The sequence below is a fragment of the Sturnira hondurensis genome, unplaced genomic scaffold, assembly GCF_014824575.4.
Source record: "Sturnira hondurensis isolate 20B ecotype Veracruz unplaced genomic scaffold, ASM1482457v3 Scaffold0014384, whole genome shotgun sequence".
NCBI classification, from domain to species: domain Eukaryota; kingdom Metazoa; phylum Chordata; class Mammalia; order Chiroptera; family Phyllostomidae; genus Sturnira; species Sturnira hondurensis.
This window is the reverse complement of record NW_028087015.1, coordinates 29,449,076-29,463,183: the sequence shown is the minus strand read 5'-3', so window position 1 is coordinate 29,463,183 and position 14,108 is coordinate 29,449,076. Positions and strand designations below refer to the sequence as shown.

The window sequence follows — 14,108 nt, the reverse complement described above, 5'->3', positions numbered from 1 at the left end:
TTGCTTTCTTTTAAACTAATCATCTCCATTAATTTATTCACTCAATGAATATTTATTGAGCCCTTAGTATGCATGTGACAAGAACTTATTTTTTACAAAATTCTACAGTAATGTGCTTGTGATAATTCATAGATTATTTTCAGGGCCTAATTTTTTACCAGCAATACATATCTCTACCATCAAATAAAAGTATAATCAGTCATTTAATAACTGTATTACAAAACTGAAATATTTAACCCCACATAACACAGAAGTTTATACTTACAAGATTCATGATTATTATCTGACAACTGAGAACCAGAATCCTCTTCTGGGAGTCTCACAAAAACAAACCTTTTATCTTGTACTGAGACAGGGAATGTTGGATCATCAGAGATATTCAGCTCTGCATCAAATTTTGGAAATTGGCGTTTTGAGATTCTTAAAAAACATAAAATCAGACACCAACAACCTTAATATCCAAAAATGTGTCTTCATAATATGATCAAAGATAATGTCATTATAATAATTAATATCTGTTATTAGATAAATAGGGCAAACAGGCTACCCATATACACATAAATAGAAACTGAGTTTTAAAACAGAATTAGCAAATTAAAAGCATTAGAAAAAACTGTCAGGGAATTTACTAAGCACCATTATGAGAACTTGACGTACTTTTCTCCAAATGACAGAAGAGCTATACAAGGTAAGTAATATCCTCATGTCACAAGTGAGCAACATGAGACTTAGTCAACTGTAGTGGGTCGCCCAAGGCCACAGAGGTAGGAAGCAGGGGAACTAGGCAGGCATCAATCTGGGCCCATTTGGCTCCAGATCCTTTTCTACTTAAATGAGTTTGGATTCTTTGGAGCCTTATCCCTATGTTGGTTTACTCTCTTTTCCCCTCCTTTCTGTGTATATCATACATATGGCCTCATTTTCCTAGTTGAACCAATACCCACATCTTTCGTTGCTTCTATTTCTTCCACATCCTTATGTAGTTCTTGTATTTCCCAAGATTAGCAAATTGTATCAGAGAACAGAGTAAGGGGAAGGTGCCTTGGCATAAGAGTCTCCCCTTGGTTATCTGGAAGACGACGGACTCCCTGGAGACCAAATAGCAGCCTGGCTATCAAAGGTAGCGGTTCCCTCCCATGTGTCTGCAACCCTTCCCGGTGCAGGGAAAGGAAGGAGAGGAGAGGCATCGGCTGTCCCTGCTGGAAATACCCCCGATTGTTATTTCTTGGGAATTGAGAATCACCACAAATTGCCTACTTCTGATCCAGGACATGTAACATATTTCCATCTCATATTTTCCTTGGTATCACTGGGTGCCTTCCTGTCACTGAATATTTGGTGATGGTGATTAAGAAGAAATGATGGAAGGAGCAGAGCTCAGCCCAAATGGTATCAAAAAGGTTACTAAAAGGCATTCCTAAATTTAAGATAAAACCGAGCTGTAAAAACTCTTTAGATTGAAGAGCACTTTAGATTCTCCGAAGACTTTTAGACTGGAAAATGACCAAACACCTCCCAACATCTCCAAAATCAGCAGGAGTGTTACAAGAAAAGAATATTATACATCCAACTGCATTATCTGTCTTCCTGTTTTAATATAAACCTATGTCATCTACCCTATTCCTACCAATTCTTTCTCTAGGACCCCTATCCTATCCAGGGTACACAAGGACAGAGAGAAAACAGGTTTTAATGTTCCAGTTTCTGCCAACATCCAACCAAGGAAATGGTCAAGCAACCAAAACATCTTGTAAAAGAGAGTCAAACACAAAGATAAATTTTGTTCCATGAATAAAACAGTCTCTTAGTACTCTCAGGTCCCAAGGCATCTATTACAGAAGACCTCTCTGAAGACTCCGCAAAGGCTAAGGGAGAAGAGGTGCTCTTTAGTACTTAGAGGAGATTAATGTGTCATGGATGCCACCAAAATTCATCAGGAAGGAAAATGTCATACTCATTTATTTTGCTTTGGGCTCTCTTGCAAAAATTATAGGTAGTCTTTTTTCTTAATTCTCCTTTGAACTCTACTGAACTCGTTTCTAAGTCTCTGTCCAACCTTGGGCTTATTTTAGTCTCTATGCCTGATGCCACTTTAATTCACACGTACACTTTTTAAATCAGGAAAACATATTTATTCTTAAATGCATTACTGGGCCAGTAATAAAAAATACAACTTCAGTTTTTTAATTGTAGGGCAAAATGTGTGTGTGTATCTGAAGGGTGGAACAGGTTTGCTACAAGGGCATAGTACATGTTCCGCACTGAATCACCCTGACTCAAACACTGGTATGTATTTTTAAACTTTTATTTCTAATACAGAGAGAAAGCACCCAATTCTATATTCTTACCTTGTAGCATTGTCCACAATTAGCTCAGATTCTGCTCTGTGGTTTGTCTTTAGTTCAATAGCACACTTTCTTGACTTAAGAGTGTCAAAAAGATCTTGTAGCAAGTTACCAGGTTCAATGCTAGGTAACTGTCTAATGTCACCTGAAAGGGGGAAAAATAGATACAGTAGGTTTTAGGTAACTGGGGTCCTAAAATTTAGGAATTATTTTTATTTCTTCCTACTGATATATGCTATAACTATAAAAACTTACTGACTCTGAGGGGAAAAGGCCCCCAAAATCTTTGTTTAAAATGACTTGAGAACATTGTCTTTAAAAATATTGAACAAAAAGTACCATTCAGCCCTGGCTGGTGTGGCTCAGTGGACTGAACTCCAGACTGTGAAGCAGAGGGCCAATAGTCTGATTTCCAGTCAAGCACATGCCTGCGCTGCGGGCCGGGTCCCTAGTAAGGGGGTGTGTGAGAGGCAACCACATACTGAAGTTTCTCTCCCCTTCTTTCTCCCTCCCTTCCCTTCTTGCTAAAAATAAATAAATCTTTCAAAACAAAAAACACAAGTACCATTCAGATTAAATAACATAAGATATACAAATTAGCAACAATACCACAAGGTAAAATTTGAATCAAACTTCTTTCATACCTATAACCACAGGCAAACTGTTTAAGGACATATATTTTGGCCAACGCATGAAAAAAAAAACCAGGCCTTAGAGGGCTGGTATTTATTCAGTCTTGCTCAATGTCTTACCAAACATGGAAGAATCTATAGGCTCAAATAAATACAATAAACATATAAAACACAAAATAAACAAACCCAATGCATTTGATAACAGATAAATTCTAGTAATGTAATGACAATGATTTGCTCCATTAATTTTTTTTTTTTTTACTTTGAATTGAACCAGTGACCCTTTGGTTCACAGGCCCACACTCAATCCACTGAGCCACACCAACCAGGGCAGAATCAACTATTTATAAAATATCCTCAAATATCTTAAAAGGTTACAATTTGACTCTCACACTGCAATTCTATTTTTTTTCTCCATTAAATCAGATAGTCTACAGAATAGTATACCCAATAGAATCTCACTGAATTTCACCACACTGAAAAGGACTTAAGAGACCGGTGAGGTCTAATTTGAGTTATTAGCTCAAAATCATAAAAATACTTTTAAGAGGTTTATAATTCAGATATTTTACTATTTCCAAATTAATCTGTATCTTGATTTACTCTGAATCTGGGACGCCTGTACCATTTTGATCATCCTCGTTTAGGCGATCAGCCGTCACCCCTCACGACTACTTTGTTCACACCCTAGCCTGTCAGTATCCCGGCCGAAACACGGAACCCCTGGAACTGCCGAAGAGAGTGGTCACATTGAACTCAGGGTGGTCTTAGCGTGGGCTCTGGCAAATGACTTCCCACCTGTAAAATGTGGGTATTAAGTAGTGAAACTGAATAAAAGGTCGCTTAACCACAATGCTTTGAACCTGACAACTAGAATTCCAACAATATTTTAACTTACCGAGAATAATAAGCTTAGAAAGTTTGGAGTGCTCAAGCAGTAAATTTAAGACAGATTTGAAGATTCCCACGGACACCAAACTCCCTTCATCCACAACTAGAACTCTCACTGAAGAAAATTTCCATGGACTGCTCATGTTCATTTTTTTCTTCCATAAATAGAAGCTATAATTGACCTGCAAGTAAAGTACTGCATTTCTAAGTTCAGGTTATAAAATTTACCAAAAACCCCCAACAAACCATTTACATTATGTTATTTTAAAACAACTCTTAAATTGGAGAAAGGAAGTATAAGGAGAGTAACAAGGGGAAGGGCTAAAGAAAGAGACACAAATGTTAGAGAGGAATATACAGAAAAGATCAATACATCTAAAACCAAAAAAATCAAATATTAAAAAGCGCTTCCTAATGACTGCTTAGTGTGTTTAATAAGCTTTGCAAATATCACTACTTAACAGCAAAAATTTCACCCCTCCCTTACTACTTCTGACCGGAGACAGTTCCTAGTCTTTTCCATTCCCAAATAAACCTTGGCCTTCTGAGCTGTAGCCCGACCACTTCAGTCCTCCTCGCTTCCCAATTATAATACTCCACCCTGGAACGGAAGTGTGCTGCCTTCCCATCCTAGTATTTCCTAAAGAAAATATTCTTTTTTCTTCTAATAGTCCAAACTCCCTAACTTTCCAACATTTAAAAAACCCACCACCAACATCAACAATTCAAAAACAATATATTACAGAAGTAATAGTATTTCCTATTTTAAAAATACAGATGAGGGCCCTGGCTGGTGTGCCTCCGTGGACTGAGTGCTGTGCCAGCCTGCAAGCTAAAGGGTCGCCAGTCTGATTCCAGTCTGGGCACATGCCTGGGTTGTGGGCCGGGTCGCCAGCGGGCCTGGGTTACATGCAAGAGGCAACCACATACTGATGCTTCTCTTCCTCTTATTCTCCTTCCTTTCCCCTCTCTCTAAAAATAAATAAATAAAATCTTTCAAACGTGTGTAAAATTACAGCCAGATTATGTTAAATATTTAGGTCTCTATCATTCCAGAAACATTTCTATATTATAAATATGCACATACGTATATTTTTAAAATGGTAACATATCTTTTTTTCAATTTTATTTTTCAATTACAGTTTACATTCAATATTATTTTGTATCAGTTTCAGGTGTACAGAACAGTGGTTAGACAATCACATACTTTACAAAGTGATCCCTCCAATATTTTACGTACCTCCCTGGCACCGTACATAGTTCTTACAATATTATTGACTACATTCCCTATGCTATATTTTACATTCCCATGACTATTTTGTGACTACCAATTTACTTAAGTTTTCTACTGTGACTAGATATAACATGTTTATGAAGTAAAAGCATTCATATTTTCCACCCAAATGTATCAATTCCCTTGGAAAAAATAAAAAACCTGTCTCACAACAGAATATCTGAATCACTGCTAAGTGTTTTCTTCCTTTTATTTTATGTGTCGTATTAGTTAGATATGACTGGTTGACGGTTTCCCTGGTATCTCTAGTGCCACCAACTCAATATAGGCCATGTCTACGAGCAACGAGATTCCTCTACTAACCTTACAGCCGTGTCCCCAACACACCCACACAAGATGGGGTTGCCAGACAGAATATAGGACACCCAACTAAAGTTGAATTTCAGAAATAGCACATGGCTTTTAGTTAAGTATGTCCAATGCACTATTTGGTAGTTATTTACACTTTGAAATTATTTGTATTTTCATGTGCTAATCCGCTGACCCTAGCCCGAGGATGGTAGTCAGTGGCACAAGTGCCAGCCCTGCCCCCTCTCTCTCCTGAGCCTAAAGGTGACTTCGGAAATGTTCCCCCGGCATCCCAAGCAGATGGTTAGACACTACTAGCTGATCAGAGTTGGAACACAAGATGAAATTCAGTAATGATCCCTCTCTGGCCTTTGCTCTCCTAATTCAACCCTTCCCACTAATCAGACGTGAACGTGTAATAGAGAAAAATCATAAACTGATCAGAAGGCCATTCCACAATGATCTGCACTGAACTGCTACAGGTCTGTGTTCACTCGTGTGACGAATAAGGGAATGGGCAAAGTAACTTCTGAGGTGGCTAGTGGTTCTGTCATTCTACATAATATTCCTTAAAACTGCTTTCATTTTACTCCCTTGCTCAGTAACCTAAATGGCTTCCTGTAAACCAGGAGCAATCAAGCTTCTTTGTGAAGTTTCAAGGTCTGTAATACATCAGGAAAATGTGTCACCATGGAAAGAACAAGCTGGGAGGTCAGAAACTGGAACTCAAGTGTGAGTCCTGCACCCGGGGGAGATCTTGGGCAAATCATGGGACACCCCTCAGGTTCAACGGACAGTTTTGTTAAACGGGGGTAGCACCAGTTACCCCTCACTGGTTTATCAAGGATTTAATGAGATGTCAAAACACTTTACAAACTTTAAAGCTCAAATTTCCTGTCTAAACCAAATTTAACTTCCATTATTTTGCAATACACAGACTTCACTCCAACCAATGCAGTCACGTCAAAACCTCTATGCACACTACACCTTTGGAAAGGTCTTCCCTCTACGTATTATTTCCTTCCTTCCAATGATGAAGTTCCCTGATCTGTAGAATGGAGGTGGGGGCTAGAGGAACCTCTACCGTACTTCACAAGTTTAAACCTTCATGACTCTTAATTACAGCCCCAACTATTTTTTCATGCATATTAATTCACTTGAAAATTGTATTACGTGACTACTACTTGCCAGGCACTGCTGGAGATGAAGGTGGAAAACTAACCCAGATGACCAAAGTTCCCACTTTCACGGGGCTTTAACTCTACAAAATACAAAGCTTTCCCTCCCAACCCCAGTGCTTTTTAAAAACAGGGTCTGCAAACTACGACACGCACGGAACCAGTCCAGACGAGAACAGAGCTTGTGCCGGCATTTAAAATGACTACACCAGCCCTGGCTGGTGTAGCTCAGTGGATTGAGCACGAGCCTGCGAACCAGAGGATCACGGTTCGATTCCCAGTCAGGGCACATGCCTGGGTTGCAGGCCAGTTCCCTGCAGGCCAACTCCCAGCAGGGGGCACATGAAAGGCAACCATACATTGATGTTTCTCTCCCTCTCTCCTTCCCCTTTAAAGATAAATAAATAAGTAAATAAAATCTTTAAAAATAATAATAAAATAAAATGACTACACCACTGAGCATACACTTGAGTTCAGCCGACCATTTTTTCATCAGACTTTCTCAAGGAAAGAAGCAGTACTCGCCTTACTTTCTGGCACTAGCTCCTACCTCACTGCCAACCAGCAACAGTTTGCAGATGGGTTGTTTTAAGAGGCACCAATTGTTAATGATTTGCTACTACACGGCAGGGATCCAGAGGACTTTCCATAAATACCTACTGACTGTTGCCAGGAAGAAACGGAAAGTAAAGTAATTAAGTAAAGTCTGTCTTTAAGGCAAATGTTTTCTCTCGAGGAAGAAAATGTAAAAGGTTTTACCTGACACAGCGTGTAAGCACTAAAACCAGTCTTCTCTCTCAGCAAACCAGCTGCTTTCCCTGTAGGTGCAGTAAGTAAAACTTCGATAGCCTTGTCTGACTTCGGTAGCATTTGCTGGCTGAACGTAACCCACTCTGCCGGGACATCCTGGTCTTGTTCAAAGTCCTCACAAGCTTTTTTAACTTCGCTTTCTTCCAAGAGCTCTACATGCTTAAAAAGACGGCTAACAATTGTGGTCTTCCCAGAACCGCCTTTCCCACTTATGACTGTCACAGCATTGGAGCAGATCATTTCCAGAGCAGTCACCTGATCCTGGTCCAGCTGCCCTTGACTTATTTCTGCATTATCTGCATTTTCACCATTATCCCAGATACAGTCACCACTGCTCTGTGGGTTCAGAATGTCCTCCCAAGTTTCTAATCTTGTTTCATCAGGTTTGCTTTCGTTCAATGCATCGTCACTTCTTGAATCCTCAGGTTTTTTGGTATGAAGAGACTCGAGCACCTTCTTGACATCGACGTGCAAACGCCAAGGAGGCCTCAGCATCAGGTCACCTATTGAAGAGGCAATGTCTCTCTCAGCCCGGTAAAGGTCATAAGGAAAGATACAGGTCTTCTTATTTGTCACCACACCGATATCCTTCAGAAACTGCAGAGACTGCCAAACATCATGAAAAGACATACAGTTCGACAACTGGGAAGTCAAGTCAGCTTCTTCTACATATGTGTGCCCATGCTCCCTACATATCTGCTTCAGTTTAGAATATATTATCAATCCATTCTTCTCTAAATCAGTCATCAACTGGAGAAGGGACTCGCACTGACAAAACGCTGTCCAACTCGCCTCACATCGCAACAGCTTCAGTTCTCTGTAGGTTATCTTTAAGAAAACAAAGGGCAAGTGGCTTCATAAAAACCATAAATGTTAATGAATACTATTAAAATTATAGCAAAAACAATGTTAGTTATTAATGATTTTTTAGGCCCTAGAAGACATGGACTCGTATTTCAATTAAATCCTATAAAATATATCTGTATATTGTATTGTGTGTTCACCACCCAAAGTCAAGTCTCCTTATCACCCCTCCTTTACTTTTACTACCTCCCCCCACCCTCCATATTATCCCCCCTCTATGGAAAGTCTTTATCGAAGATCTCTCTCTGTTATACCATCACTTCCACATATGCTTCTCCCCTTCCCATCTTTAAAAAAAGTTACAGTACACATTGGGTTCACCGATTTTGGCTAAATCAGTATAAACAGGATTCAGATAAGCAACACAATGTACCATAATTACATTAACTTTATGTTAAACTCTGTGTGTGTTGTGACTGCCTCGTTTTCTTGGCTTCTTTAGCTGTCTGTGCATGCAATAATTCTGCCCAAATGCTAGCAATCATCCACCAGCTCCATTTTTTTTTCATGGAGACATCCTTCTTGGAGTCCTCCCCACATATTTATATGGGTTAAATTGTGTCCCCCCGCCCCGGAACCCCCGCAATTTTGTATGTTGAAATCTTAACCACTAGTACCTCACAATGTGACCATATTTGGAGACAGGGTCTTTAAAGAGCTAATTAAGTTAAAATGAGGTCACTGGGGTGGGCCCTAATCTGCTATGACTTAGGAGAAGGTCAGAACATGGCCAACGCAGACAGAGAGATGGGCATGTGAAAACACAGCAAGAAGACACGAGCCAAGGAGAGAGGCCTCTGAAAAACCCAGCCTTGCTGACACCTTGATTTTGGACTTGCGGCCTCCAGAACTGTAAGAAAATAAATTTCTGTTATATAAGCTACCCAGTCTGTATTAATTACAGTAGTCCTAATGAATTAATATAATACCTCAGTAACAGGCTTTATTTTGGATGGCGAACATTCAAGCCCCCTTTTCCCACTTGTGTCCCAGAATGCGCATTGCTCTGTCTCTCTTCTCTACTGAAGAATTATATATATATAAATAATCCAACGTTCCAGCAATTTACTTTTCAAAGCATATAGAGATCATAGTCATTTGATGTAGGGAACAAATTTATTATTCTAGTATTTCTCAAACTAGGTGGGGAACAGTGTCTGTAAACATTTTTGGGGATACAAAAATTACATTAGAATTTTTAAATTGTATTTTCATTTGGAAAACTGCTACATGAAATTGAATGACAAATTTACGTGCCACATTCAGTTTCTAATGCCAGTGGAACCTCACAGTGTCACTTTACTACTCTTGGTCTACAATGACGGACGTGGAATCATTTGTAAATTATATTATTGTACCAAATTAAAAAATCAAATGATATCATACTATAACATATGAACAGGGAAAGTGTTCAAAAGTTCCAATACAAAACTGGGGGACTGAGTTGCACAGCAGAATGAATTTGCCAAACTCATAAGAATGTGTCTTCAGTGACATCTATGCTTAAGTTGCAAATTGCAATTAAGTTACCAAAAACTTTTGTCAGATTAAATTATATAACTAAGTTACTAATGATCTGAATGCTACTTATTTTGTTATTTAGTTTTCCTTTATAAATTTACTGCATAAGAGCTAGAGGCATAAAAATTTATATTTAGTTGTAACACTAAAAAAAAATAGATCAATACTGAGGTGCGCACAAATTTCTTCCTTGAAAAGAGGTGCAGAAATTGTGAGGTTTGAGAAATCTTGCCTTATATAAGATCACCAAATGCTAAGCAATGTTCTACTTACTTTACCAAATCCGAGTTTCCATGGATGCGTACCTAAAATCTCTTCTATCTTTCCCAACACATCTTCAGAATCTGAGCTTATGAGCTGTTTAAAGTGTCGAGGCAGAAGAACTGGAAGGAATTCCATTGTCTTTGGAAACTGCAAAGCTGTCATTACACTCACAAACGGAACTGTAGAGCATCAGAAAAGAACAAATGGAAACATACCAATGGGCACCAAGTATAACTGGTTTGGTGGATTTTCTCATTTACTACAACCAGTTCGAGAAATCCACATGAAAGATAAATGAGTAAGTTTACTTTAACCAGCAAGGAAATTGACATTGCAACGATTTCTTTTTTAATGAGACGGTTTTCACTGTATTTAAAATCAAAATTTATGTGTTTTAAATGCTTAGGTAACCACTTGTTAGCCTTTGCTTCATTTTGCTTGCAAATAATAAAAATAAAATTCTTGATTCAATGATACAAAGATAAATTCAAGATTAAACATAAAAACAATGTACATATTAACCTTTCAATCACTTTTTTACTGTAATCATGATCCTTTCATCATTAAAGTCATCTGATGATGTCCTGCCAGATTTATTTGAAATAACTAACTGAAATACTCCATATATATGAATGTCCAAATAATAAATCATATTAAAAATCATTTTAAACCATTTTGGACTGAAACTTTTCCAAAATGGATTACTAATATTCTCGCCTTTCTTTTCTATCCTTTTTCCTTAACGCCCCAAAGTAATTTTATGTACACGAAAGTTAGAGAGAGAGAACCACAGTTTTAGAGCTGAAAAAGAATGGAAAGGAGCTTAAAGATGATCTCATCCAATCTCTTCATCGTAAACATGAAGAACCAGAAATATCAATATATGCCAAAACCAATATAAACACATTTTCATCAAACCAATTTAAAAAGAATACTATGTCAAGATGGCATAGTGACAATATTTTAAAACACATTAAGTCATTAAGTATCCCGATTACACTAAAACTCGATGATAAAAATCATACCCACCTGTGTTTTCCACAGCAAGGCGCCTCTCCTGATTTGGTGGGGACTCTTCCTGTTCAGTCTGTGTAGATTGTTTTCGACCATTCCTCCCAAGTTCTCTGTAGAACGCTCTTAATGTTTCCCTAAGATTTTCAAAGTTGAGGTTTTTATAGCCTAATGTGTTATTTACCCATGCTAAAAATTTATTTCTAGTGTCACTGGAGACCTCACAGTCTTTAAGAAAGAGGGAACAGATACTTTTTTGATCTGGTGGTGACATATCAGACTGTAAAAAGTACGACGGAAATCCTTGAACGTGATAGTTCTGGGATCCCACAGGCTTCACTCGCACCTTCACTCGCCACCAAGGACCCGTTAATGGAAAACGTCCAAACACTTCACACTGCTCTTGAGTGTTTTCGTCAGCAATTACAACTTAAAAAAAAAAAGTTAATTTAGTATATTTTAAAACCTCTCTCCCAATGTTTTTAAATTAAACCCACTATTCCCTTTAACTCTCCACACCCCCATACACACTCTCACGCACATCACCCTGTACAGATATCTACTAGAGTGTCTATATTCCACTCACTTGTTTATCTTCTCCCTCTACTACACCATAAGCCCTCTAGAAAATGACCACACTTCACTGTTTGTACTCCAAGAGGTAAGCATGGTGCATGGCAAAAGTCTGCTGTTCGGCTTCTATAACTAATCCCTTCTCTGCTACTCTGACTTCAGCCAATACTGACCTTCTTGCAGTTTCTAAAAAAATGCCATGGCCCCTCCAACCACAGGGCCTTTGCATAAGTCATTCCATCCACCTTAAATGTCCTTCTCCTTACTGTTTATCCTGTTAACCATACACCTTGGCTTAACTGTCACTTCTTCAAGAAAGCCTTCCCTGAATCTCATGAATGTAACCTCTCATAGCACTCCTTACTATTTCTTCTAAGCACTGAGTAATATTTTTTTTAAGATTTTATTTATTTATCTTCAGAGGGGAAAGGAAGGAGAGAGAAGGAGAAAAATATCAATGTATGGTTGCCTCTCATGAGTTCCCTGCTGGGAACTGGCCTGCAACCCAGGCGTGTGCCCTGACTGGGAATCGAACCGCAATCATGTGGTTCGCAGGCCCGAGCTCAATCCAGCACTGAGTAATATTACAGTTACTTCTGTGATTAAAGAATGTCTGTTTCATTCATTAGACAGTAAGCTCCATTAGGACAGTAACCTCATCATCTTATCTCTCCAGAGTATCCCAGCAGCAAACACCTTGCTTGGAACATGGTAGCCAGTCACTAATACTTTTACAATAAATGACTACACCCTCCACAGATACTTGAAAACTGTCTGTCTAAAGCTATGTTGTCCACTGACATGTGACTGTTTAAAGTTCAGGTCCCCAGTTGCACTAGCTGCATTTCAAGATCTCAACAGCCACAGGTAGGAAGTGGCTATTGTACCAGACAGCGCAAATATAAAACAAGACCATTATAAAGAAAATTCCACAGGGCAGCACCAGTCTATACGTTAAAATATTCTTAAATAGCAGTCATAAGTATAATTTATAGCACAGCAAATTACACAAGGTAAACACAGATATCGATTTTATTATTAACACAAGGTTAATGAATCAATAACGCCTTGAAGGTGTTTCTTGGATGTCTGTGTTTTCTAAATAGCTGAAAAACAATCCCATTATCTGACATCAGGGCCCGATTCGGGGTATGAATCAGGCGCAACACCCACTGTTATAAACATCCTCGATTATAAAGCTACTTCAAAGGGTTGTGAACCTTAAATGAGGTAACAATACCCGTCAGCACAAGTTTAACACACAGTATTTGCTCAAGTCACTACTATTACTTTAATATTACTTTATCCTAAGTTGGACAAAATAGCTAGGCCGTCCCAGGGGAAGCCTGTTAACCGCGATGGGGCGCCCCACTGAGGACAGGGCCACACTAGAAAGCAGTCTATTTATCCCCCGTTACATCCCCCAGGGCCGGGCGCTGCCTCACCTCGCAGGCACCCCGGGAGGCTGCCAGCCTTTACGCCCCCACTGCAGAGCTCCTCGGCATCGACAAACGCCGGATCGTCGTCCTCCACGTCTTCCATCAGGCACTCATCGCTCTCCTCCACCAGGGCCTTGGATGGGAGCAGAGGTCCGCAGAGTTCCCGCAGCCACGGACTCGAAGTGGCCATAACCCAATTCCCAGAAATTCGACCCAAACTCGGGGCCGGGCACACCGCCACGATCAGCCAATCAGGTCCGCGACTGCAAGACCGTCAAGTTCCCGGGACGCCGGCGCGTGCGTGCAGGGGCGGGGCTGCAGCGAAGCTCCTCCCCCAAGCGCAGGGAGGGCTGTGTCCGGGGCTGAGAAGGGTGGTGCTCTCTGCTGCGCGGAGTAACCAAACTTGAGTGTCCACCACAGGCCTGCACGCAATCCGCCCCCGGGCAGCAGCAGATTTCGCACGTGCTGAACCGCTAGCCCACAACGTCCCCTGAAGAGAGAGAATTGTGGGGAAAGGCACGTCCAGTGAGCACGGATAGCCCGGAAAACCAAGACTCCCCCAAACCCCCAAAGCAAAATGCCAGGTGCCCTTCAGACCGGCAGGCCATCAGGCAAAGCACCAAACAGCGCATCTCCAGTCCTGAGACCCTTTTGGCTAGTCGTGACTGCTTCGGGCCTCCGTTTCCATAAGGAGCTGAATTTCTAACATCGATTCAAAGGCACTTACTCGAAGTACAGGTCTCTAGTCCCTCTTCCACCCACTGTATCTGGATCTAGGGCAGGGACCCAGGGGTTTGTCTTTTAAGGGTTCCCAGGTTATTTATTTTGATGCTTAGCCAAGTTTGGAAGCCACTGAATTGGGTGACATTCAAAGTCCTTTTCATCTTTTTTTTCAGCGAGTACACCTTGGTCTCCAAAATTTCTTTAAGCTGCTACCTGCTTACAGTGGGCGGAGAGGTCGGGGAATCCATCCACTGTAACCCACAGTACAGGTGGGG

At 40.1% G+C, this 14,108-nt stretch overlaps 1 protein-coding gene across 3 annotated transcripts in view; it reads right to left on the bottom strand.

Annotated features, from left to right (window-relative positions):
* The window catches only part of HELB (DNA helicase B), a 35,741-nt gene extending 22,360 nt beyond the window's left edge, over positions 1-13,381 (bottom strand). For all 3 annotated transcript variants that reach the window (XM_037063100.1, XM_037063103.1, XM_037063102.1), the window contains exons 1-7: positions 13,117-13,381; positions 11,117-11,527; positions 10,097-10,266; positions 7,388-8,266; positions 3,876-4,050; positions 2,349-2,490; positions 266-420 (exon numbers count right to left, since the gene is read on the bottom strand). In XM_037063100.1, the coding sequence (XP_036918995.1) occupies positions 266-420; positions 2,349-2,490; positions 3,876-4,050; positions 7,388-8,266; positions 10,097-10,266; positions 11,117-11,527; positions 13,117-13,300 (2,116 nt within the window). In that variant the 5' untranslated portion in view covers positions 13,301-13,381. The remainder of the gene's footprint in view (positions 1-265; positions 421-2,348; positions 2,491-3,875; positions 4,051-7,387; positions 8,267-10,096; positions 10,267-11,116; positions 11,528-13,116) is intronic.
* Positions 13,382-14,108: the final 727 nt, after the last annotated feature.